The sequence below is a fragment of the Oncorhynchus mykiss genome, chromosome 5 (genome assembly GCF_057628025.1).
Source record: "Oncorhynchus mykiss isolate SJ-2025 chromosome 5, ASM5762802v1, whole genome shotgun sequence".
Classification (NCBI taxonomy): domain Eukaryota; kingdom Metazoa; phylum Chordata; class Actinopteri; order Salmoniformes; family Salmonidae; genus Oncorhynchus; species Oncorhynchus mykiss.
Window position 1 is genome coordinate 66,778,016 of NC_143026.1, and position 27,987 is coordinate 66,806,002.

General features: G+C 41.7%; 1 protein-coding gene across 6 annotated transcripts; it reads left to right on the forward strand.

The window, feature by feature from the left end:
* The first annotated feature begins 363 nt into the window (after positions 1–363).
* On the forward strand, positions 364–27,983 carry plin3 (perilipin 3). 6 transcript variants are annotated; one of them, XM_090235616.1, is made up of 8 exons: positions 364–3,641; positions 23,314–23,418; positions 23,687–23,882; positions 23,992–24,071; positions 24,210–24,486; positions 26,326–26,672; positions 26,788–27,006; positions 27,188–27,983. In XM_090235616.1, exons 1-8 carry the CDS (start codon positions 3,552–3,554, stop codon positions 27,326–27,328), a joined length of 1,455 nt encoding a protein of 484 aa, XP_090091742.1. In that variant the 5' UTR covers positions 364–3,551; the 3' UTR covers positions 27,329–27,983. The 6 variants fall into 6 exon arrangements, with proteins under 6 accessions (XP_090091742.1, XP_021459584.1, XP_021459586.1 ...); XM_021603909.3 differs by lacking the exon at positions 364–3,641 and adding an exon at positions 17,150–17,406; XM_021603911.3 differs by lacking the exon at positions 364–3,641 and adding an exon at positions 17,209–17,478.
* Positions 27,984–27,987: the final 4 nt, after the last annotated feature.

A 27,987-nucleotide genomic window follows, 5' to 3' on the forward strand; every position in this document is an offset into this window, starting at 1 on the left:
ATAAATACTTTCTGAAAGCACAGTATACCATTAGTAAACTAGTTTTTCCTGATTAACAACTTGTGTCATGACCATGTAAAGACAGCTGCCATAGTACCACACAAAGTACAGGCTACATTTCCTCTAAGAGTATATTTCCTGGTAGGACTATAGAAAACAGCCCAGTGGATCACTGCACCCACACACCGGAGGACAGGGCAAGCAGCGGCATCATTATTCAAGCAGTGCAATGCTGGGGCCGGGGCCTGAATAGTGATGAGTTCTCCTCTCACAGACACACAGCACACCTGAGAAGAGCAGGTTCAATAGGAGGATAGGATCGCAGCCTAAACTAAGGTCTCCACAAGTTAATATCCCATTAAACTGGAATGACGGCCAGTCACTTTAAATGTTACAGTGACTCGAGGACACTTAAATCAATTAAAATGTAAAGTATGGCTGTAAGGATATGCTCTGGTGTGCCAGCCTTTCATCATGGAAACGTTTTACTAAGTGAGTGCACGTGTATTTTATTTCCTAAAATTCTGAAAAGGGGCAAGTACACTTGCAACTTCAGTCTATTGTGGTATTCTCTGGACTGGACTTAAGCATTTTTCAAAGTAATAAATTAGGAACTTTGCGCCAAATTCAGCAGAAAAATTGAGCGTCTGTTAATTTGGTCTATTTGCTTTCTTGTCAAGGATGGAGGATGGGGAACGGACAATAAATAAATAAACCAAAAACATGTTTTGTTCTTCCTCCCTTTCATCCCACACAGTGTCTCGCTGTAGAACTGCGCTAGATAAGACGAGCTGAGTGGGATGGGAAAATGAAATGCCTTAGCAAAAATCGTGACCTTCGAAGAGAACTGTGCTTTTTAATCTTTAAACAACGTGGAGAGAAGGGGCAGGGCAATGCAGTGCAGGCTTCCTCTAAGAGGAGAGGAGATGCTAAAACTAGATCAGTACTGAATACAGCAGTAATTATTGTTCTAATGCTGCACAATGTGCCTGATATGAATGAACCCATAGGGCAGGTGTAATGGCCAAGGGTATGATGCTAATGATGCATAGTCCATTGGCTATTGTCGATGTAGATCGGCCTACTCAATTTTGTAGTATGAGCACTAACAGCACGTGGTCCTCAGAGATGTAAAGGCATACAGTAGTTCAACTATGGGCAAAGATATTGAAATATAATAGGCTCATGTGATCAGGTTCAATTGGATTATATGGTGTAACAAATCTCAAGTCTCCATCTGTCTGTCTCCACCTCTCCTTGTGAACTGATGTCATGTTTGATAAAGGAAGAGCCAATCAAAACCACTCAGACATTGGTGAAGTTATGTATCATGTAGGGTGTAACTTTGTGTTGGATATTGTGGGGTTCAGGGTCAGCAGCAATGGGTTCTCTAGAGTGGTTTAGGGCATCCCCCCCGTAATAAATACTGTATATATATTTTTAATAGCTTTGAAATGGTTGTTTCTGGTCAATTTTGAATGGAAAATGCATCAAAAAAGGTCCTAATAATTTGGTCAATACACCCCAATCACAACTGAAATACCAATATCTGTCTATATTACTTTAAACTGTGTTCTTAACAGTTCTGAAAGTCACCACCACACCCCTTTAAGTGCATTTAAATGTCAGAACACATTTTTCTATCTTTGTATCCTTTGTACCCTTGGCTCATACATAGTGTTGAATAACTCATTTCTTATTCCCAATAGTGTAGGTGCATAAAGATGGCGGCACCCATACACTTACCACAAATTCCTCGTTTTGCTCACCGTATTGTACATTGCTCTTTTTTTTTGTATGGTCATTAGCAGAGTATAAATGATCCCAATTTTAGATTCAAGATGGAGGCGATTTGAAAAGCATAAAAAGTAGACTGTGCTGATTTATTGGCACGTTGAACCATATCGTACACAATTTAATTGGAGTATTAATTCATGCATGTATTGCAACCTTATACAAAGGTGGGCATATAGTGGTACAGAGAGGGGTCAGATCTTCAGTCTCAATTCACTTAAATGCACCAAATACCTGTTTACGCCTGTCACTGCCAGCAATAACATTCTGGCATATTGTTTTCCTATCTATGGTATTCCGCTTCTCCTGGTGGATATGACAGACGGCAACATGGTTCAATCTGCTTTTTGTCATAGAGCGCAACCACGTCTTCAACCTACATGACAACCAAATGAAATCAGAATGTAGGCAACAACATTTGTAATAGCACTTGGGCTATAGTCAGCAAAGATGAGGAGCTGAAACGATAGATCCAATCTGTGTGCGATGTAAATAGCTGTGCAACGTACCCTATCAGACTGCCTTATAACTCAAATTCTCACCTGATGACCTTTTCATCCTCTCCCTGCTTCAATATGGCTGTGCCCTTTCTCTCTTTACTGTCTCTGACCCCTGCGGTGACAATCAATTAAATCAGAATGTAGGCAACAACATTTGTTATAGCACTTGGGCTACAGTCAGCAAAGATGAGGAGCTGAACTGATAGTGCCTTTATAAATCTAATTCTCAACTAATGACCTGTTCATCCTCTCCCTGCCTCTACATGGGCGGACTGGAACGAGAAATTGGCCCTGGCATTTCAAAAATACCGGCCCATTTTTTTCCTGTAGGTCTCCACAACGGCCCATTTTTTTCTTGAGCCCCGCATTATTAGCTAGATAATAATCATTTTGTGCAACAAAAAAAATAGTTAGACAGGACCACTGGGCTAAAAATGGACCAGCCCATCCATCCCTGATGGGCGGTGCCAGTGCTCTCTCTCTCACTCTCTCTATTGCCTGTCTTTGAACCCTGCCTTATTAATCATACTAATTTTCCCCTAACTTCGGACACCCCTGAACTTCGGACACAATTTTCATGGACTGGAAAATAATGGTACGTTTTAAATACACCCTTCAAGCTAGCTGACCACCAATTTATATTACAATTTATGTCAGTTAAGTTAGGTTATGAGAGTTTTTTTTAAAGTTTTGTGGGACACGCTGCAAAGCATAAAATTCGACTTGCGCAACAGACCCCAAATCATTTAATATCAAGCTTTTAACCTCTAAAAAATAGCTAACGGTTTTACTAAAAGTGATAGCTTATTTGCTCAATGTTGATAGGACTACTTAGTAATGAGAAATAAATCAATTGTAAGTGTTAGATAACACATATCATATCATGAAAACAGCTGAATGTTGTCAAGCTTTACCGTTTCAAATTTGAAGCGTTTTGCACAATCTGCAAGAATGAACTTTGAACCATTAACTTTTTTGACACCTATCACTGTGTTGGTTAAGTTTCATCTTACAACAGCTACATAGAGGAAGTATTTAGTAAAATGTTAGCTACAATGTGTGCATCAATATTAAACTATTTGTGACTGCAATTTTAATTACAGATAACAACATCAAACAAAAACGTGAGTATACTTTCAGTTTTTTGTGAGACCTATCATCTTCAAATTTCAATACCTTAGTTTTGAATTGTAAATGTTTATACATATTTAAATTATCTTTCTAAAATGAGTATATTATGCCAAGTTATTTAGCAAAATGTATTTCCCACCGGAGCATGGAGAAAGTAAAAAGGCAGCAGCCATGGAGGATTGCGGTGCACGGATGGCTATCCCCCGGGCTGCCAAGGTTAGTCATCTTTTGTTTCGATGAGATACCACGGGAATGGGAATTTCATCTGCTAATAACAGTTTTTCTTTTTTTATCCATGTACCTTGGCAGACCCTGGCAGGCTGAGCGGCTGGGTGACCCATGCTTGTTGTAGTGGACTATCCACATTGCTTACACCACAGAGAGGATGAAAATTCTCTGGTGCAGTACAGTATCTTCCCCATCACTAGACAGAGGCTGGCGAATTACGCAGACAAAATATGCAGGCATTTGGTGTTTTATGTGCTAGTGTATGCAGAATACTGGACTGACTGTTCTCAATGTGTGTGACCTTCAATGTGTATGTGTATGATGATGCCAAAAGACACATTTTCATTCTGGATGGACAATTAAGTTATATTATATTCTAGGTTTCGGTAACCAGGGGAGACAATTTCACCAGCGGGGAAGAGGTGTTGGAAAATGTTCAGGAGGAGGCACAAGAACCTGAGCATGAGGAGGCCGCACATTCTGGACAGGCCGAGAGCTGAGTGTGCCACAGTAGTTCTTGCAAGCGGGAGCGAAGGGCACTGTGTCACGTTGTTGTTGCCATTCATGCCCTCCCCATTGAGTAGTATGCAATGTATGTATCAAGGTCACATCTAGATGGTTATCAATATTAGTTATTTATTGTGTAGGCTCCTATCCTACTTGAAATAAAATCATGGGAGGGAATAAAATGGCCACATTAGCTATCGCCGGTGACACCCCCATGATACAGCTGCCCAATATGAAGCACCTCAGGTCAGCAGGCATGTCTATACACCAGTGCACTGGTCGCACTGGCATATCGACTTGTCATGCGGCCCAGTCAGCCACGCAAAACAGTCGAGTGGCAACAAATCAGCCCAATTAGCTGATTCTCTTTCCACACACCCACTCCTTTCGACACACCCACTCACCCATACGCCAGTCATCATATTGGGCTTCATGATCCCCTCCCACAGTCCCCCCACAAGTTATGCACCTTGTCTTTGTCTCTTATCAAGCATTTGTCCTGCAATGGTTTGTCGAGAAAGCACAGCGTTTTATTGCAGTAGATGATACTGCTGAAAGATGGCTCCCAAATAACATGGCTTGCTCACTAGTCTAAATATCTTTCCCTGTCACACAGTAAGTCATCCAGTTAAACTTGAGATTTGTCCTGCTTCCTCTGTGAAACCAATAAACTCAAACTGTAATCTAACATAGCAGGCATAGAAAGAAGCCTGAGCAGAGTAACCAGTTCCGATAGGAAGTTAGATTGAGAATACTGTTTCCCTGAAAACCAGAAACATCCGCTTTTTGCCAACGCAGCTAAGGTGCTGAAATCAAATTATATTTTATTAGTCATATGCTTCGTAAACAAACCTGTGAAGTGAGTAGTTCCATGTCATTGGCTAGATGTCATTGCCATGTTTCTTTACACACAGCATAGAGAAACAGAAAAGGGAATTGTCCACTATTCTCATACAAAATTTCTATTGCACAGCCTTGACTTATCCTGACTGTTGCCCATAGCACATGCACCAACTGAATCAACAAGTATAATGACCCCCTTTCCAATGGATATATTCTCCATTGGGTATTAACTTGAGCTTTACTAATGCTAACGCAATTATTGGTGATTTTCTCTTGGTAGACATCCAGAGCTGATAAAAGTGCTCTGCTTCTGATGTCTGACCACTTGTTTCTCTGAGAGGGGCATTGTCATGGTAGCCAGGGGTGTCACGCACCACAAAAATCTGAGGGGGCACAAAGTACGTGAGGATCATTATGCTTTGTTACGTTCCCCAGTTTCTGTTGTGATTGTGTTTGTTTGTATGGCTTCCTGAAATTCCCCAAGCAGCTGATTGGTCAGCCCATTGATGATTGGAGCTGACCCCGCCCTCTCGTCAGGAAACGGCTGTCTTCAGTTACCAACTCCTTCTCCAGCTATAAGCCAGTCTTCTGTTGCTCAGAAGACAGATGATTACTGAGAGAAGAGGGCAGATTCTTAGTATATCCTGTATTTTGGTTAGTGTTGTTGAGAGATTAGTGTGGCCTATGTTGGTTGTGGTTAAGAGAGCTGAGGGTTATATATTGTGTTGGTTGTTGAAGAAAGAGAGCCAATTATGTCCTTTGTATGAATTAGTTTGTATTCTGTTTCGTTTGTTCCCAGGGGGGAAGGCACCTAGGGAGTGTTTAGGCAAGAGGCCCACGGGCATACATAACCCGTAGTGTTCACTGTCTATGCACACTAGGTAAGACCTGGGCGGACCACCCCCTGTGTTTTGGTTAGTGCGCCAGGTGGTGCTAGTTAGGTAAGTAGTGGGTAGGCAGGTAAGGTAGGAGAGGGTAGGTTAGGTAAGTAGTGGGTAGGCAGGTAAGGTAGGAGAGGGTAGGTTAGGTAAGTAGTGGGTAGGCAGGTAAGGTAGGAGAGGGTAGGTTAGGTAAGTTGTGGGTAGGCAGGTGAGGTAGGAGAGGGTAGGTTAGGTAAGTTAGGAGAGGGTAGGTTAGGTAAGTAGGTTGACATTGACTTTCTTTGCTTTGATTCCGTCCAGCCCCTTTTCCCCCAAATTACCGTGTGATGGAATAAATTCCCAGTAAACAGTACATTTTCTGCCTATGACAACCTAGCTACTCTAACCTGTTAGCTTGAAATGGCTTCTTGGTACATAGTTACTCGGTTGGGAACCTATCCGGGCTAGCGAAAGCCAACTTCATAAAATTGCCAGGTGGCTAGTAGTATTAGAGAAACCACAAATGAAATAGTAAAATATTTTTTCAACAGGTCGGGTCAAATCTAATTGGGTGGGTGCCCCCTATCGCCATGACGCCTCTGATGGTAGCCATGGTTTGAGTGGAGCGTGCAGCAGGGGAAGAGATGATGAGACAGGACAGGGGGAAGAGAAGGCCACTGGCCAACAGGCTCTGGACTTTTGTTGTTGTCATTGTGTTGGAGTCCCCCTTGAAGTCACCCTGATAGAATTAGGAATTAGAATAATGGAATGGACATGAACCTTCCTATGATGGGGTAAAGGTTGGATATATTTGACAGGGAGTTGGTCAACCATGGTTTGCCAGTGCTGTGATAAGATATTGTGTCAAATAATTAATTTTGTCAGCTAGCTAGCCATCCAGTTTTAAAGGAATGATTCCATGTTTCAAATTAACTGCCAATATGACCACATTCCATTCAAACAATGCAGTCAATCCACTGCCGTACACTGGCTGAAGTCAGATAAGACTTTAGACAAGTTGTAAATGCAACAAGTACTGATATTGTATCATATAATAGCACTCTCAGCTTTTCAAGAACACTAAATTGAGACATTTATGGTCTGTTTACATATATTTTAGTGGCTATTTATACAGAAAATGTTTATAAAACCCAAATAAACTGTATTTATGATTATATGACAATATTTTAGTTTGACAATTATATTACACAATTCCTGAAATATCACAAGCCTTCGTTTTATTTGCCTGCATAAGTAAAACCAGGATTATCCCTACTGCCATTCATTCCAATTAGACTGGTTTGGATTTCTTCCTGACCTATATAGCTGCCATTTTAACCCCATTCTGGACATAGCCCCACCATTTATTTTACAGTACGTCACCTTGCTATAGTTACTCAGTGTACTGCAACACATCCGTCCTTTGTTTGGCGATCGCACAGTTGTAGGCCATCACTGTCAGGACAGATCCAGTCATATCCCAGCCTGACAATTAATATTTCAGGGCTAGTCGTCTCCCCCGTGTTCCCATCACCTCTGCTGTTGCCTCTGTGCCATTGGCAACCCCCTCTGCCCAAATAATCCCACTAGAATAAACAGAGGCACACCAGTCGCGTGTGTTTCAGACATGTTGAAAAGTAATCAGTTAGGAGGCTATTGTTTCCCAGGGAGGAAACTGTGGCTTATTTGTTACTTTTGTTTTGTATGTTGTTTTGGGGGCTTTTCTAGTTTGTTGTTTTAAAGAGCCAACAGAGACTCCGTAGAATCATATTGTCAATATCGTACAACCTGGAAAAGATCTATCTTATTTAAAGTCTCAGGCTGTTCCAACTTCCTCAACAGAGGCCTTTGTGGTTATAACTGAAAAGATTCAAGAGACGTACACTCACACAGAGCCAAATACAGTTAATGACTATGATGAGTATTCATTTTAAAAGAATAAGGATGAGTTCATGCTTCTTGAAAATGTAACATTTGAATGCCCCCTGATGCACATAATTAGGACAGTTTTTCCATCCACTATTTCTAAGACATGATTTTTAATCTGAACACATTGTTCAAAGGTAGAATAGGGAAAAAAGCCTTTAGAAAGAGCAAGAGAGTATTAGACACACTAACCTCAAAGCTGTTTCAGTTTTCATTATGCATTGACAAGCCACATCATTAAACCCCCCAAAAACATTGAATCGTTGTTGAGAAGCAATCAATATGGGTTATTCATTCATTGGAACAGGAGATATATATATATATAAAAAACCTTGTACTCTCTTAGAGGATAAGGGTAGATGGAGGCAGGTAGGGCTACAGTATACTAACAGTATAGTACGCGTGTGGTTGACTTGACCACCTCTGATGCATGGTCAACCTCTGCTCTCTATATCCCTTCCACATGAGCTATGTTCCTGGTCATGTCTAAGACCTACATCAGCTCAGCCAAGGTTACGCCTTATTGATGTGTTATTACACCATAAATTGCCAGGGCAAAAGCTCATATCAAGTTTCAACCTTGAGATGATTTATAATGGTGTGGTCCATGTTACTGATACCTGATGTTGCCGCCAGGATGCCCAAAATATGTTGCAGTTGAAAATGCATTGAAAATAGGACTTCTGCTGATGGTGTGTAGAGGGTCGATCTTACATAAAAACAGACTTGAATTGAAATGGGCATAAAATGGAGAGAGGGTAAAGAATTCAAATAGATTGAAGATGCAGCTCTTTTGACCTTAGAATCAACATTCAGGTGTTGCATTTACAAAAACTAATTTTAATGCAAGTGTGGGGAAGAAGCTTTTTAAAGCTTTTTTTTTTACATTCTTCGTGTAACACACCTGTACCATCTGTTTTTTATGTAAACATGAATCATTACTTTGTAATTCTATTGCATTTTCGTTTTGCAGAGTGATCACACTAACATTACCTCACAAAGCCTCCCTTGGACCAATTCATCTTCCAATGCAAAGAAGTGTATCAATTCTACCCGTTTGGGCCTTCTTGAAACCTTTATGGTGGATGTGTCCTCATCACTAGTCAGTTTATTGGGTTTGGGTAAAATAAATAGAATCCTAATCAGATTTTTTTAACCCTGGGCTTGGTTAATTTGACCCAGACATTTTCAGTAATGCTAAAGTAATATACAATCTTGCTGATAAAACTAACAGCTGCTGCACCATACAACCCTAGCAACCTGGCTAAGTTGCCAATTTAGTCTGCTCATCTAGAATGGTATGTTCTCAGACACAGGGAAAGTTCTAATTGTCCTAAGGGATCAGTCATTCTCTTGTTATCTCCTAATCTTCAATTACTCAATATCCAGAACAATTTGGCCCACAATCAATTGATCCAATGGAGCAGAGTCAGAGTTAAGCAGAAACAGATGACACTATGGGCCTCCAGGGCACATGCTGGTAACCCCCGTCTGGGGAAATTGAAGGAGGTAGAAGTAGGGGGACACTGGGGAACATTAAATCCCCACACTCTCCAAAAACACACAAACTAATAACTGAAAAATATATGATAGAGGAGTAGGAACACAGACACCCCACTGTTCTCCAGCCAGCAGACTTGTTTAATTTCTCATTCCTTAATATGTCTGCATGCTGTGTGAATGTTTACTTTCAGAAGGGTTGGTGATTATAAATGTAACCACAGAATTAATTTCACTTCAAACATGAACCAAAATGTAACTGCGGAAGCCATTCAGAGCATCTCTGATAGCAATATTAAAGTAATCTCTCTCTGCATTTTGGCCTAATAGCTGTGAAAATATAAAAAGGCAGATAATGAAAATTATAATGGGTCATATTTTATCGTGATTAGAATCTCCTAATGAAATGGAGGAGTTTTTGTGGAAATGGAATCCTGCATAACAAATAATGGTAATGGAAATGATTGTGCCTGGCATGCTGGGATAACATATTACCAGCCACCAGTAGCCGTGCGTGGGTAAAATCACTGGGGAAGCCAAGCCAGAAAAAAAACATATTACAATCTATGTGTTGTGATAATTGCATTGTTGGCTCTAAAACCTGTTAGTTCATATGCATTGAAACCGTGATATATAGGCCTAAGGCCGAGACAATGAGAAGACAGTGGCAGAATAAATTCAACCACACATTTGTTTCATCACAAAACCGGAGAGCAACCTCTGTCCAGTGAAGTCCACAAAGAATATTGCAATGTAACAAACAGTTACATGACCTACAGCAGGGTCAAGTAAGTTAATGTTTCTGACATCTTCTGACTATTAAACAAATATTGATTTAGAACCACGGCGAGTTACCACAAGTTGCAAAGAAAACAGCACCATTTCAACTTCAACATTTCAACATCATCAAATCACCTACTGTATGCTTAGTCTAATACAGTGACAACTAAAAGATAAAAACAATTTAGTCAGTCATTGTAAGCTAAATGGATATATATTTTTTAATTTAACCTTTATTTAACTAGGCAAGTCAGTTAAGAACAAATTATTTACAATAACCGCCTACTCTGGCCAAACCCGGACGATACTGGACCAATTGTGTGCTGCCCTATGGGACTCCTAATCACAGCCAGTTGTAATATATATTGAACCAGGGTCTGTAGTGACGTTTCTAGCACTGAGATGCAGTGCCTTAGACCACTGCGCCACTCGGGAGCTCCCAAATATGATGTGGCTGTCCGTGGTTCCGATTTGTGTGCTTGTGTTTGTGCAAGTAGAAAAACATGTTGACTCACCTTACTTGTAGAGAAATTCTAATGTGATCCTCCTCTCTATCATGTTGACAACAGTCTATGATTGTCATACAGTACACACTTTTATTTTTTGTTGTTCTAGGCTACCTGGCTAAATTGCTTGCTCGCTAGACTAACTTCCTTTCATGGGCAACGTTAGCTAGTTAACATTAGACTTCTACATCTAGCTACTGTTGAAGTCAAAAGTTTACATACAGTGCCTTGCAAAAGTATTCGGCCCCCTTGAACTTTGCGACCTTTTGCCACATTTCAGGTTTCAAACATAAACATATAAAACTGTATTTTTTTGTGAAGAATCAACAACAAGTGGGACACAATCATGAAGTGGAACGACATTTATTGGATATTTCAAACTTTTTTAACAAATCAAAATCTGAAAAATTGGGCGTGCAAAATTATTCAGCCCCCTTAAGTTAATACTTTGTAGCGCCACCTTTTGCTGCGATTACAGCTGTAAGTCGCTTGGGGTATGTCTCTATCAGTTTTGCACATCGAGAGACTGAAATGTTTTCCCATTCCTCCTTGCAAAACAGCTCGAGCTCAGTGAGGTTGGATGGAGAGCATTTGTGAACAGCAGTTTTCAGTTCTTTCCACAGATTCTCGATTGGATTCAGGTCTGGACTTTGACTTGGCCATTCTAACACCTGGATATGTTTATTTTTGAACCATTCCATTGTAGATTTTGCTTTATGTTTTGGATCATTGTCTTGTTGGAAGACAAATCTCCGTCCCAGTCTCAGGTCTTTTGCAGACTCCATCAGGTTTTCTTCCAGAATGGTCCTGTATTTGGCTCCACCCATCTTCCCATCAATTTTAACCATCTTCCCTGTCCCTGTTGAAGAAAAGCAGGCCCAAACCATGATGCTGCCACCACCATGTTTGACAGTGGGGATGGTGTGGTCAGCTGTGTTGCTTTTACGCCAAACATAACGTTTTGCATTGTTGCCAAAAAGTTCAATTTTGGTTTCATCTGATCAGAGCACCTTCTTCCACATGTTTGGTGTGTCTCCCAGGTGGCTTGTGGCAAACTTTAAACAACACTTTTTATGGATATCTTTAAGAAATGGCTTTCTTCTTGCCACTCTTCCATAAAGGCCAGATTTGTGCAATATACGACTGATTGTTGTCCTATGGACAGTCTCCCACCTCAGCTGTAGATCTCTGCAGTTCATCCAGAGTGATCATGGGCCTCTTGGCTGCATCTCTGATCAGTCTTCTCCTTGTATGAGCTGAAAGTTTAGAGGGACGGCCAGGTCTTGGTAGATTTGCAGTGGTCTGATACTCCTTCCATTTCAATATTATCGCTTGCACAGTGCTCCTTGGGATGTTTAAAGCTTGGGAAATCTTTTTGTATCCAAATCCGGCTTTAAACTTCTTCACAACAGTATCTCGGACCTGCCTGGTGTGTTCCTTGTTCTTCATGATGCTCTCTGCACTTTTGACGGACCGCTGAGACTATCACAGTGCAGGTGCATTTATACGGAGACTTGATTACACACAGGTGGATTGTATTTATCATCATTAGTCATTTAGGTCAACATTGCATCATTCAGAGATCCTCACTGAACTTCTGGAGAGAGTTTGCTGCACTGAAAGTAAAGGGGCTGAATCATTTTGCACACCCAATTTTTCAGTTTTTGATTTGTTAAAAAAGTTTGAAATATCCAATCAATGTCGTTCCACTTCATGATTGTGTCCCACTTGTTGTTGATTCTTCACAAAAAAGTACAGTTTTATATCTTTATGTTTGAAGCCTGAAATGTGGCAAAAGGTTGCAAAGTTCAAGGGGGCCGAATACTTTCGCAAGGCACTGTACACCTTAGCCAAATGCATTTGATCTCAGTTTTTCACAATTCCTGACATTTAATCCTAGCTTTGTGCTGGCCACCAGCTTTGCGCTGGCCACTCCAATAGCTTGACATTGTTGTCCATAAGCCATTTTGCCACAACTTTGGAAGTATGTTTGGGGGCCTTGTCCATTTGGAAGACCCATTTGCGACCAAGCTTCAACTTCCTGACTGAGGTCTTGAGATGTTGATTCAACATAGCCACAATTTTCCTCCCTCATGATGCCATCGGTTTTGTGAAGTACACCAGTCCCTCCTGCAGCAAAGGACCCCTACAACATGCCACCCCCATGCTTCACGGTTGGGATGGTGTTCTTTAGCTTGCAAGCCTCCCCCCTTTCCCTCCAAACATAACGATGGTCATCATGGCCAAACAGTTCCAGTTTTGTTTCATCAGACCAGAGGACATTTCTCCAAAAGGTATGATCTTTGTCCCCATGTGCAGTTGCAAACCGTAGTCTAGCTTTTTTATGGCGGGTTTGGAGCAGTGGCTTCTTTTTTTGCTGAGCGGCCTTTCAAGTTACAGTGCCTTGCGAAAGTATTCGGCCCCCTTGAACTTTGCGACCTTTTGCCACATTTCAGGCTTCAAACATAAAGATATAAAACTGTATTTTTTTGTGAAGAATCAACAACAAGTGGGACACAATCATGAAGTGGAACTACATTTATTGGATATTTCAAACTTTTTTAACAAATCAAAAACAGAAAAATTGGGCGTGCAAAATTATTCAGCCCCTTTACTTTCAGTGCAGCAAACTCTCTCCAGAAGTTCAGTGAGGATCTCTGAATGATCCAATGTTGACCTAAATGACTAATGATGATAAATACAATCCACCTGTGTGTAATCAAGTCTCCGTATAAATGCACCTGCACTGTGATAGTCTCAGAGGTCCGTTAAAAGCGCAGAGAGCATCATGAAGAACAAGGAACACACCAGGCAGGTCCGAGATACTGTTGTGAAGAAGTTTAAAGCCGGATTTGGATACAAAAAGATTTCCCAAGCTTTAAACATCCCAAGGAGCACTGTGCAAGCGATAATATTGAAATGGAAGGAGTATCAGACCACTGCAAATCTACCAAGACCTGGCCGTCCCTCTAAACTTTCAGCTCATACAAGGAGAAGACTGATCAGAGATGCAGCCAAGAGGCCCATGATCACTCTGGATGAACTGCAGAGATCTACAGCTGAGGTGGGAGACTCTGTCCATAGGACAACAATCAGTCATATATTGCACAAATCTGGCCTTTATGGAAGAGTGGCAAGAAGAAAGCCATTTCTTAAAGATATCCATAAAAAGTGGCGTTTAAAGTTTGCCACAAGCCACCTGGGAGACACACCAAACATGTGGAAGAAGGTGCTCTGGTCAGATGAAACCAAAATTGAACTTTTTGGCAACAATGCAAAACGTTATGTTTGGCGTAAAAGCAACACAGCTCATCACTCTGAACACACCATCCCCACTGTCAAACATGGTGGTGGCAGCATCATGGTTTGGGCCTGCTTTTCTTCAACAGGGACAGGGAAGATGGTTCAAATTGATGGGAAGATGGATGGAGCCAAATACAGGACCATTCTGGAAGAAAACCTGATGGAGTCTGCAAAAGACCTGAGACTGGGACGGAGATTTGTCTTCCAACAAGACAATGATCCAAAACATAAAGCAAAATCTACAATGGAATGGTTCAAAAATAAACATATCCAGGTGTTCGAATGGCCAAGTCAAAGTCCATACCTGAATCCAATCGAGAATCTGTGGAAAGAACTGAAAACTGCTGTTCACAAATGCTCTCCATCCAACGTCACTGAGCTCGAGCTGTTTTGCAAGGAAGAATGGGAAAAAATGTCAGTCTCTCGATGTGCAAAACTGATAGAGACATACCCCAAGCGACTTACAGCTGTAATCGCAGCAAAAGGTGGCGCTACAAAGTATTAACTTAAGGGGGCCGAATACTTTCGCAAGGCACTGTATGTCGATATAGGACTTGTTTTACTGTGGATATAGATACTTTTGTACCTGTTTCCCCCAGTATCTTCACAAGGTCCTTTGCTGTTGTTCTGGGATTGATTTGCAATTTTCGCACCAAAGTACGTTCATCTCTAGGAGATAGAACACGTCTCCTTCCTGAGCGGTATGACGGCTGTGTGGTCCCATGGTGTTTATACTTGCGTACCATTGTTTGTACAGATGAACGTGGTACCTTCAGGCGTTTGGAAATTGCTCCCAAGGATGAACCAGACTTGTGGAGGTCTACAATTTTTTTTCTGAGGTCTTGGCTGATTTCTTTTGATTTTCCAATGATGCCAAGCAAAGAGGCACTACTTTTGAAGGTAGGCCATGAAATACATCCACAGGTACACCTCCAATTGACTCAAATGATGTCAATTAGCCTATCAGAAGCTTCTAAAGCCATGACATTTTCTGGAATTTTCCAAGCTTTTTAAAGGCACAGTCAACTTAGTGTATGTAAACTTTTGACCCACTGGAATTGTGATAGTGAATTATAAGTAAAATAATCTGTCTGTAAACAATTGTTGGAAAAATTACTTGTGTCATGCACAAATAGATGTCCTAACCGAATTGCCAAAACTCGGCATTTGTGGAGTGGTTGAAAAACAAGTTTTAATGACTCCAACCTAAGTGTATATAAACTTCCGACTTCAACTGTACATGTTAAACGTCCATCCTCTCAATCCAGGGGCACAGTGTTTGAATTTATGGTTTGATCAGAATCGCTGTTATAATCATTGGCCAGTAAGGAGAATTAAGTAATTCCATTAAGGAGAATTAAGTCCAAATCCCTTATCTCCATCCATGGCTAATTTAGAAAAGGAACAATTTTAGCTAGCTAGCTAGCCACAGGAGAACAACAACACAACAAGGTGCAACAATTCAAGTTGTTTCTGTCAATTATATATTTATCTTTATATATTTCTCTTGATGCGATGTGATTGGAGTGAAGCCAAATCCAAACTGGCTTCCCTTGACACATTTTGTTGGTGAGCCAGGACTATTCACAGTTGAGCTCGCTCAGTTTAGTTCAACTCTGATTGGCTATTATTTTATATATATTTTTCTTATTAAGGCAGGCCAAATGCTCGCTGACTTCCCTTGCATTCAACGCTACAAGTGGCAACAATGTCATAATCTTTATGACCAGACAGCATCAGATGGATGGCCTACAAACACAGAAACAGAGGTGTGCTGTTTCTCTTGCTCGGATGCTTTCTCAAGTGAGATATTAAGCCTCTTGCGAATTGAAGAAAATTCTGAAAACACAGAGTGACGAAAGCTTAAAAAAAAAAAATTGGAAGCCTGGCTTCCCTTGGCATCCATGGATACACTCCACTGCCAGCCAAACAGAGAGACACATTGTTCTAGCGTTTAAAACAATGGGAAGAGCTTATATCATATGAACTCCACATGTCAGGGAATCATATCCTTTTTATCTACCTATGGACAATCCTCACTAGATATATTTTATAGAGATATGCTACATATGTATACCATACATTTTCTGTAAGCCTCACACTTGCATTTATAAATGCATCCACATGCCCTTCTCTTTCATCGGCTTCATAGTGGATTTACTCTCTGTTCTAAAATATAAAAATAAACTTGTAGTTAGAATTTGTTTAAAAGGATCCTCTCAACAAGTCTTCAATATGGGTGCCAAGCAGACTTGAAAGACCTTGCAGAGGTTCAGCCACATACAGCGAGTGAGGCTGCAGCACATTGGCCTCTCTTTGTGGGTAAAGAATGCCCTCTTCAGGTGTAGCTACCCATTGCAGTTAGTTACACTGCATTACACAGAAATAATGTACAAAGCCACTCTTGTTGCTGTAGTAATTATTACTTGCGTCACAGATAGAACAATGAGACAGATATTTCACCAGATGTATAAATGTGAAGCATCCGTTTCAACTCACTACCAAATTTGGTAGGAAAATGATGAAAGGAGATGGATTTTGGCCGACATTCTGAACATTTTCTCATCAATTAAATATTTGATCTCAATACAGTTTTCTGTTCACAAAACTAGAATCTGTTTTGAACAGAGTGGACTAAGTTTTGTAGACTTTGGCTCTTGACAAAGTTTTTAAAAATCGCGTTGTTTAGACGTGCAAAGGCGAATTGAGTTATTGCACACGCGCATTTCAGAGTAGGCGTTCCCTAACGGAAATATGCAAATGTTCACTAGAACAGGAAAATAGGATCTCGCTATTTCGTGCTTGGCTCTGCCCACCTCCTTACTTGTTCTGCCCACTATGACTCATTTGTTCCCACTGGAAACGACATGCTGTGGTCTATCTTGGTTTAGTTATACAAATCTTTGCTTGAATTTTAATCACGGCAACCCAGAAGCAAAATATCACCTTAACTACTAGATTAGGTTCTAGGCAGGGAAGAGGTGAGAAATACGAAACGTTGTCTACCACGTCAGACTTTCCACGATAGATTGTATTTATTTAGATTTTATTTAACCTTTATTTTATCAGGGAGTCATATTAAGATCACTGTCTTTTTTAAACTTTTTTTTAACAGATGAGTGCTGAATTACATACAATACTAAAAATACACACAATCAACATATAAATACAAAATATAAACAGAAAGAAAAACACGGTCATAAAAACAAATACTTAAGTTATTTACTTAATTACTAACATTACTTGCTAGTTAAAACTAGGAAGGTCGGATATTTCCGATTTACTAACTGCTTGCAGTTGTACAACAATTCAGGAAGTCCGAGTTTCCTTGTTCAGCCTATAATTTGAACGAGGCACTTAGTTTACCTGCAATGGCGATTTCCGTCATTGGTGTAGGTTGAAAGTTGTTCATGAGGCGTCAACATTAACCTAAATGTAGCAGGCGTAAAATAAACCGTCCCCATAGGCAATTGGCTTTCAAGACATAGGGTCACATATTTGACTGGCCGATGTTCGTATTTATTGCAGGTAGGCTATAAAACATAAATTATATATACAGCTACTTTGCATAGAACAAAATACCATATAACGTGAATTGAGGTAAGAATCACAACTGCAACGTTTGTAACAGTTTATGGGTCTTCAAGATGTAAATGATTAAATATTGCTAAGTCTAAATCATTTATTGACCCTTAAACCAGATTTCATTGAAGATGTGAGGCACCTGATTGCATTGAAGGGTAGGCCTAATAATCACAACAGATGTTCTGTGATTTTAACCGGCTTTATGAAATCAGTAAAACTCACGTTTGTGTGACATTTTTCAACACCTGATGATGCAATGTGAGGTTGTGTTCCCCATCTATTTATAATCTAAATGTATTAGCCTATACCAATAATTAGTCTCATCATCAATTATGACATGAACACAACACTAACATAAATAGAAATCCACAGACATTATAGATAACGCTGGATATTCCAAAATGTATAATCATACAGGCACAACTATTGATATCATAATTGTTAGGCTACATGGTTCCATGTAACCTAACTACATTCATTGGCTACTGTTCCGTATAGCTAGTTTCGTTTCAGTTTACAGTGATTGGTTAACTTTCAGGAACAATTTGACAACCCCGCCTTTGCTCTGCCCATGTTTTGCCAAGTGTGCTGTCAGGGTTTGGTCGGGTCACGGCTATCTGGGGTAAACTTCGCAGCCAAGTCAACGGAGGACAGGAGCATGCCAAATATATTATTTTTATTATCAGCGAGGTCAGTGACTAAATTGACAACCTGTCTGGAAACTAATATTTGGAAAAGCATGCGGAGCTGTATAATGCGGTAACATTAGAATAACAACTTGTAACCTTCTAGCTTCGTCTTTGACCAGGCTTGCTAACAAACTCTACTGTTATTCTAGATGTCTAAGTGCCTGTTTTAATGTATATTTAGATAGAAGTTAATCAAACTACTGTAGACTAGTTGCTCACGTTCTCTACCAGAGAAGCTATTCATTTTACGGTACAGGGAAAATCACTTTTGTGGGGTAAAGTTCAATTTTTCAAAACACTTAACGATGGCTTATTTTCAAATTGTCATTTGGGCACTCAGACCTCTTATTTGCTTATTTGTGAAGTAGTATTTTTTCACACTTTCACCTGTCATAATTGTAAATGATTTGACTGGAATTGGAACGTTGTAGGCTGCTGGGACCAATCATTTATATGACTGTGACCCAAGTCTTTCTTCATACAGTCAGTCATTGCTTGCATACCAACCTACTGCCACCTAGGCCTGCTCTACTGGCTTCAGGGGTCACACACAGGGGTAAATCCATTTGAATTCAATCACTTTTTGATAGAATTCCTTTTGATTTGAACGAAACCTCCCATACATACTTGCCCCTTGTAGAATTGTTCAGAATTTGTATATATGTATTTTTTTTTTTACCTGAATGGAAAAACATACAAGACACAAAGGTGTTCAAGGTTGACCCATATTTGGTGGGGTGTATGCATTTTTGCATACCCCACCATCCATGTCGAGTTTATTATTTAAAGTGGTGTTACCACCCTGCTTGCTGGTAGAAGGCTCCGCTACACTATCCTCAGCATGGCCAAGTGCAGGCAGCTGCATCAGTATGCACATGTAGAACTTCCTAGTGGAGAGCTCTGCTCATGTCCATGTAGTAGCATATCTGTTTCCACCTCCTCTGGCCAGACAGCTGCTGGTAGTACTGCATGCACCTCTGCCAGTACTCCTCCTGGCTATAGCACCCTGGGTGACTGAATGAAGGGGCCTGCCATGGACCAGGAGAGGGGCCTGCTGAGGTTATGAGCTGGGGATGTCCAACTGCTTCCTTCCCCTACGCCAGAAACGGCCTTGAGTGGGCTCAGCAGAGGGCTGTTCTTGGCCTGGTCAGGAGCCTGAGGGAGGTTTACGGTTCCCAGGTAGGTCAGTGTCAGAGGCTCATCCGGCTGGACCTTCAGACCCTGTAGAGAGCTCAGACGACTGATGAGAGAGAGGAGGCATGTGGAAGATCCTTCATGATGACCACATATCGAATATGGGTGTCTGGATGGGTCTCCTTTACCTTTGGGGCCTGCACTGAGGTGGGGGGCAGTTTGCCTGTCCCACGTAGGTCAGGGCATCCACCAGTGAGGCCTGGTGAACAGGGTCAGTACCAGAGCCACAGGGATGGTTGCTGCCACAGTATTGGTTTGACCTGAAAATGACAAATCCATATGGCTGTTGCTATAAAATAAAAAACACATCTAGACAGTAGGGATTTCAAATTGCTTTGAAGATCTAAGATTTTGGTGACATTAGAATATGTTTTTCAACTGTCCATTGGTGATATTTCCACCAAATGGATTTGTTGCGGATAAAAATCAGCTTGTAAATGTAGTGCACACAAAATATACTTTTCACTTAAGTTTTCATGTACCAAACAAATGTCTAAAGTTCAATGTGTTTCCATTGCATTTTTAACTTTACTGATAGATTTCTCACAAAAAATGCTGTTAACTGTTGTGCATACTCTGGTCTTGGCACATGCTCTCTAGCCAACAGCTTGCAGATACAGCAGGTAGTAGTCTACATGAGATTATAAAGAGTGAGAATATTTTTATTTGTCAAACGGCAGTCAAGCATCAATAATCATGTCACCAGAATAAGACCCCCGATATTTATTGTACAGGAGCATCAAGATTACCGTGCACTTTCACCACTTTATGAAGTCATAATTGAATCTGTAGCCTAAAACTGCGTGGTTTCCCGAGTCGCAGTAGAAGGACCACGCACCATATCATCACGTAACTCCCAAGTTTACTGCGATATGATGGTTATTATACACTATGTATACAAAAGTATGTGGATAACCGTTCAAATTAGTGGATTTGGCAATTTTAGCAACACCGTTGCTGATAGGTGTTAAAAATCAAGCACACAGCCATGCAATCTTCATTGACAAACATTGGCAGTAGAATGGCTTTACTGAAGAACTCAGTGACTTTCAGCGTGGCACTGTCATAGGATGCCACCTTTCCAACAAGTCAGTTTGTCAAATTTCTGCCCTGCTAGAGCTGCCCCGGTCAACTGTAAGTGATGTTACTGTGAAGTGGAAACGTCTAGGAGCATAAATTGTTCAGCCGCGAAGTGGTAGGCCACACAAGCTCACAGACTGGGACCGCTGAGTGCTGTAGCTGTTGTCTGTTCTTGGTTGCAACACTCACTACCGAGTTCCAAACTGCCTCTGGAAGCAACATCGGCACCAGAACTGTTCGTCGGGAGCTTCATGAAATGGTTTTCCATGGCTGAGCAGCCGCATATAAGCTTAAAATCACCATGCGCAATGCCAAGTGTCGGCTGGAGTGGTGTAAAGGTCGCCGCCATTGGACTCTGGGGCAGTGGAAACGAGTTCTCTGGAGTGATGAATCATGCTTCACCATCTGGCAGTCCGACGGACAAAGCTACCTTCCCAAATGCCTAGTGCCAACTATAAAGTTTGGTGGAGGAGGAATAATGGTTTGGAGCTGTTTTTCATGTTTCGGGCTAGGCCCTTTAGGTCCAGTGAATGGAAGTCGTAACGCTACAGCATACAATGACATTCTAGATCATTCTGTGCTTCCAACTTTGTGGCAACAGTTTGGGGAAGGCCCTTTCCTGTTTCAGCATGACAATGCCCCATGCACAACCAGGTCCATACAGAAATAGTTTGTTGAGATCAGTTTGGAAGAACTTGACTGGCCTGCACTGAACCCTGACCTCAACCCCATCTAACAACTTTGGGATTAGTTGACGCCAACTGCGAGCTAGGCCTATTTGCCCAACATCACTGGCCAACCTCACTAATGCGCTTGTCCCTGCAGCAATGTTCCAACATCTAGTGGAAAGCCTTCCCAGAAGAGTAGAGGCTGTTATAGCAGCATAGGGGGGACCAACTCCATATTAATGCCTGTGATTTTGGAATGAGATGTTCGATGAGCAGGTGTCCACATACTTTTGGTTATGTAGTGTATCAGTATTTGCTCATAAAGGCGTTTCCACTGCCATTTCTCGCATAATAAATTTACTGAGAAGATGCCAACACGTCAAACTAATTATCAGTCAGCATTTATAAAATTGTACCGAAACTTCCAGTTTCCATCATAGCAGTTTTTTTTACAGTATGACTTTACTCGCATAAAAACTGTGGATGGAAACGTAATTGGTACACAATAACCACGTCTCAAAGATCCTAAGACTAGACAAAGCAACAGCATCACCATACAATTTTTTACAGTGGCCCTGCCCTCCGGAGGAATAAAATGTTCTTAGCATTATGGATGAAAGTAGATGGTCTTGCTGGAAGATCTCCCTGTCCCATCAATGGTACAGACTGATCATATCCCTGAATATATATATATATATAAAAAAAATCGGTAATCTGTGTACCAGCAAGTTTGGTTTCATGTAGTTTCAAATTTGTTACCACCAAAACTGAGTTCAGAATCAAACAATCAGCACGTTCTTGGCCCAAACATTCAATTGTTATGTCATCCAATTTTACATTTGAATAATGATCACAATCAGAATTACCATGACATTAAGTTCTACAGGATTTAAATGTTCAATTGTGATGTCATCCAATTTACATTTTTGCCAACATTTTTCAGAATCTTCATAATAAAATACAATTTTGCCAAGCATTTAGTTTAAGGTACTGAAAAATCACATGATCAAAATGCCACATTATTATATAGACAAACATCAAATTGATGGCCTACATAAGCAAATTTGGTATGCAGTGAAACAGAGCCAGGGCCCAGACAAATGTGTAGTGGAGGAGCTCCTAGTGCTACTGTTTGTAATATTAGCAATTATTGTATCTGCCTCCATCATAATTATATATTTTGGCTATGTTTTTTTGTCCTTCCTATGGCATCAGGTGCTGTAGGTGTCCAGGATGGTGGGAAGTTTGCCCCCGGTAATGCGTTGGGCAGACCACCCACTGGAGAGCACCACCCACTGGAGAGCTTTGTGGTTGTGGGCGGTGCAGTTGCCATACCAGGCGGTGATACAGCCCGACAGGATGCTCTCAATTGTGCATCTGTAAAAGTTTGAGGGTTTTAGGTGTTAAGCCACATTTATTTAGCCTCCTGAGGTTGAAGAGGCACTGTTGTGCCTTCACCACACTATATGTGTGGGTGGACCATTTCAGTTTGTCAGTGATGTGTACGCCAAGGAACTTGAAGCTTTCCACCTTCTCCACTACGGTTCCATCAATGTGGATAGGGTGCTCCCTGTGCTGTTTCCTGAAGTTCCTGATCATCTCCTTAGTTTTGTTGATGTCAAGTGAGAGGTTATTTTCCTGGAACCACACTCCCAGAGCCCTCACCTCCTCCCTTTAGGCTGTCTCATCGTTGTTTGTAATCAAGCCTACTACTGTTGTGTCGTCTGCAAACTTGATGATTGAGTTGGAGGCGTGCTTGGTCACGCGGTCATGGGCCCCAGTGTTGAGGATCAGTGAAGAGGTGTTAGTTCCTACCTTCTCCACCTGGGGGCGACCAGTAAGGAAGTCCAGGACCCAGTTGCACAGGTTGGGGTTCAGACCCAGGGCCTCAAGGTTGATGAGCTATAGTCAATGAACAGCATTCTTACATAGCATTCTTTTCCAGATGGGACAGGGCGTCATTGTTCAGTCCTACTTCTGTCCAATGACGTGAATCATTCTATAATTCAGCCCTATCCAGTTCCATCCTGGCTGTATCCTGTTGCTTGACAAATGAAGCAGACGTGACTGGGTTGTCTACAAACGGATAGATGGAGGGACAGCGCAATAAATCCCCTCACTGCTGTTCAGCTGCATAATGAATATCTGTCTTATGAAGCAAGTAAAAGTTGTCTCATAAGCCAGGTAATTTGTGGTGAATCTCCTCTTTTTCATGTCAGAAATTTAAAGAGATATCCTTAAACACATCCTGCACAATGGCCGACAGCGGGAAGACTGATGAGCCCAGTACAGCCACAGCCCAGCCAACTAATGGAGACCAGCAGGTGAGGAGCACCATCACTACGACATTAGTTTACCCGACAACACAGCTCTGATGAAGGGTCTGATACACAAATAACATTGAAACCAGCATTCAGTATTTCACTCAAGTGGATAAATTGGATATATGCAAGCACTCAAGGATAATATGTGCAGATACACAAAAAAACTCCAGGTGCAGATTGAGTGATCAGTACAAATCAAACAAAATATGCAACATGCAATTGCAATAGTAACTCAGGCTAAATAATAACCATTGTGTTTTGTTTCCAGAGTGTTGTGTCCCGCGTGGGCAGCATCCCCCTGGTGAGCTCTGCGTGTGGTGTAGTGTCCAACGCCTACAGCAGCACTAAGGACAGCGTGCCCCTGCTGAAGGGGGTCATGGAGGCTGCCGAGAGCGGGGTGCGCACTCTTGGGGCAGCCGCCACAACCGGCTCCAAGCCACTCCTGGACAGACTGGAGCCACAGAGTGAGTTCTACTGCGTAGTGACCACAGAGGGACATCACAAAAAAACTATTTATTTATTTATTTTAGTGGATAACGTTTTTGTTCTGAGTTAATGAATGATTTGTTGCAGTTTCTGTGGTGAATCATTATGCTATGATGGGACTGGACAAGGTGGAAAAACTGCAAATCCTCCAGCAGCCAGCTGATAAGGTGAGTCTCCAAATCTAGTGTTGACTAGTCAACAATACTGCCTCGTGCATCCAATTCAACTAAAGTCCCCAATAAAACACTTTACTTGATTTAATACCTTGTATATTCATAACAGCTTTTTAATTGTTTCTCCCTCAGCTAGTTTCAGATACAATAGGCATAATGTACCAGTCTGTGAGTGGGACAAAGGAGGCCATGACTGGGGCTGTAACCGGGGCCAAGGAAACCATGACTGGGGCTGTAATGTCGGCAGTGTTCGGGGGTGTGGAGATGACCCAAGCAGCAGCCAGTGGATTGTTCAGCTCATTCATGGTGACCGGTGTGGGCCAGATGGTCAGCAGTGGGGTGGGCCTGGCCCTCAGCCATTCTGAGAACTGGGTGGACCATAACCTGCCTCTCAGCGACAGAGAGCTTGGTCAGTATGAATGAGAAAATAAAACTAATAACCTCTGAATGGACTGTACTTAAATGGAATTGAACCCATCCCTGGTGTGGATGCTGCTGAGTCGGGTCTAGAGCTGCAAGATGGTTAATTTATGTGTAGCTATGCACAGTTGGAAGTTTACATAAAATTAGGTTGGAGTCATTAACTCCTTTTTCAACCACTCCACAAATTTGTTAACAAACTATAGTTCTGGCAAGTCGGTTAGGACATCTACTTTGTGCATGACACAAGTCATTTTTCCAACAATTGTTTTAGACAGATTATTTCACTTATAATTCACTGTATCACAATTCCAGTGGGTCAGAAGTTGACATACACTTAAGTTGACTGTGCCCTTAAACAGCTTGGAAAATTCCAGAAAATTATGTCATGGCTTTAGAAGCTTCTGATAGGCTAATTGACATAATTTGAGTCAATTGGAGGTGTACCTGTGGATGCATTTCAAACCCTACCTTCAAACTTGGTGCCTCTTTGCTTGACATCATGGGAAAATCAAAATAAATCAGCCAAGACCACAGAAAAACAATTGTAGACCTCCACAAGTCTGGTTCATCCTTGGGAGAAATTTCCAAACACCTGAAGGTACCATGTTCATCTGTACAAACAATAGTATGGATAATTAGTATAAACACCATTGGACCACGCAGCCGTCATACCGCTCAGGAAGGAGGCGCGTTCTGTCTCCTAGAGATGAACATAATTAGGTTCAAAAAGTGCAAGTCAATCTTAGAACAACAGCAAAGGACCTTGTGAAGATGCTGGAGGAAACGGGTACAAAAATATCTATATCCACAGTAAAACGAGTCCTATATTAGCATAACCTGAAAGGCCACTTGGCAAGGAAGAAGCCATTGCTCCAAACCCGCCATAAAAAATCCAGACTACGGTTTTCAACTGTACATGGGGACAAAGATTGTACTCTTTGGAGAAATGTCCTCTGGTCTGATGAAACAAAACTGGAATTGTTTGGCCATGATGACTATTGTTATGTTTGGAGGAAAAAGGGGGAGGCTTGCAAGCCGAAGAACACCATCCCAACCGTGAAGCATGGGGTGGCAGCATCATGGTGTGGGGGTGCTTTGCTGCAGGAAGGACTGGTGCACTTCACAAAACCGATGGCATGAGGGAGGAAAATGATGTGGATATATTGAAGCAACATCAAGACATCAGTCAGGAAGTTAAAGCTTGGTCCGAAATGGGTCTTCCAAATGGACAATGACCCCAAGCATACTTCTAAAGTTCTGGTAAAATGGCTTAAGGACAACAAAGTCAAGGTATTGGAGTGGCCATCACAAAGCTCTGACCTCAATCCTATAGAAATGTTGTGGGCAGAAATTAAAAAGCGTGTGTGAGCAAGGAGGCCTACAAACCTGACTCAGTTACATCTGCTCTGTCAGGAGGAATGGGCCAAAATTCACCCAACTTATTGTGGGAAGCTTGTGGAAGGCTACCCAAAACTGTTTGACCCAGGTTAAACAATTTTAAAGGCAACGTTACCAAATACTAATTGAGTGTATGTAAACTTCTGACCCACTGGGAATGTGATGAAAGAAAGAAATCTCTACTATTATTCTGACATTTCACATTCTTGAAATAAAGTGGTGATCCTAACTGACCTAAGACGGAGAATCTTTACTAGGATTAAATGTCAGGAATTGTGAAAAACTTGAGTTTAAACATTTGTCTAAGGTGTATGTAAACTTCTGACTTAAACTGTATATGTAGACAAGGCGACACTAAAATCACTAGCTCTGATCTCAGACCGTGAATTATCGTTTATAGATTATCGTTATTTTTTTCTGCATACAGCTGCTTTGGCGGAGCCTGCAACAGGTGAGGTGACTACTGCACCAGTGGTGAGCTCTAGCTACTTTGTCCGTCTGGGCAAGCTGTCCTCCAAGGTGCAGGAGCGGGCCCTGGAGCAGTCCCTGGTGAGAGCCCGGCACGCCAGAGATGCCACATACGCAACTTTGGCACAGATCACCAGCACCCTGGACCTGCTGGAGAAAGCCCGCTCCACCCTGGCCACTGCCAACCACCAGCTGGGAGGGGCACCAGAGCAGCTGCTGCAGCGCTGGAAAGAGTGGCAGGAGAAACAACCTAAACATGGAGGGGTAGAGATGGGGGAGGTGGATGATCCCAAAGACCAGACTGAGGTAGGGAGTCCTGAGTTAGTATTTTCTGTCCAAGTAGCCATGTGAATGAAGGTACTTGAACTTTATAAACACTTATAGTTTCCACAGATACCTGTAAATGCCTATGTTTGTGTAGCAGTTGGAGTGGCGAACCCTCTCGATGGTGCGTGGTCTCAGTGACCAGTTGCGATCTGCATGCTCTGGGGTGGTGTCCAGCGCCCAGGGCTTACCCGGTGCTGTCCAGGACCAGCTGGCAAATGCACGGAAAGCGGCTGAAGAACTGCACTCCTCCCTGGGCAACACTAGCACCCTCACACCCCCCCTCTTGGAGCAGACCCGTCACCATCTAACACAGGTATACCAAACTTTGTTGCTCCATTTCTCCTGTGTGCATTCATTATGAATACACCAGCTGCTGGTTTCTCATTTAATATTCAGTTTCAATATTTCAACAAACGCATTGTATGTACATCACCTCAGAGTGATTCATAATTATCTGTTATTTGTGTTGATTGACACATTTTAAATGTTCACAGGTGCGACAGTCTCTGGATGGTGTCGTAGAGTATCTGCTCAATAACACTCCTCTCAACTGGCTGGTGGGACCCTTTGCACCCCAGATCACAGAGAAGGGGGAGGGTGGGTGGGCTGCGAATAAGGGGGCCCCCCAGAACTAGATTTAGACGAGGACCGAGAGGTTGGAGTAGATTACTCCAAAAAGGCATCTCTGAGGCCTGGCATGCCTGCATTTTTTGTACAGTGCAGTAAATGTGCTTTCTAAGAACTTACTGCCCGCATCCATAAGCTATACTGATTTTTTTTTAAACTTTATTTAACTAGGCAAGTCAGTTAAGAACAATTTCTTATTTATAATGACAGCCTAGGAACAGTGGGGTTGCCTTGTTCAGGGGCAGAACTACAGATTTTTTTTTTTACCTTGTCAGCTCGGGGATTTGATCTAGCAACCTTTTGGTTACTGGCCCAATGCTCTAAGCACTAAGCTACCTGATGCCCTGATGGTAACATATGGAAATCACAATACTGTGTTATAAGGGGAATCTACAACATAAAACTGCCATATTTGGCGTCTAGATCACACTCCAATCTGTGAATGTTGAGAAACGATTTAAAAACAAACAGTAATTTTGTTTCTGTAACTGAATGAAATACAGTATAAACCTCACATGCAACTGATCTTTAGTCCTCTGAAGTTTACAAATTGGTGTGTGACATTTGTATGTCCTCTCTGCTGTATGTGTAAGCTCCAGCAGGGTCTTGCTGTTGTTTCTGAGTACTGATACAGTAGGCTAAATAAAGTCATTTTGGCTCTGGTCCT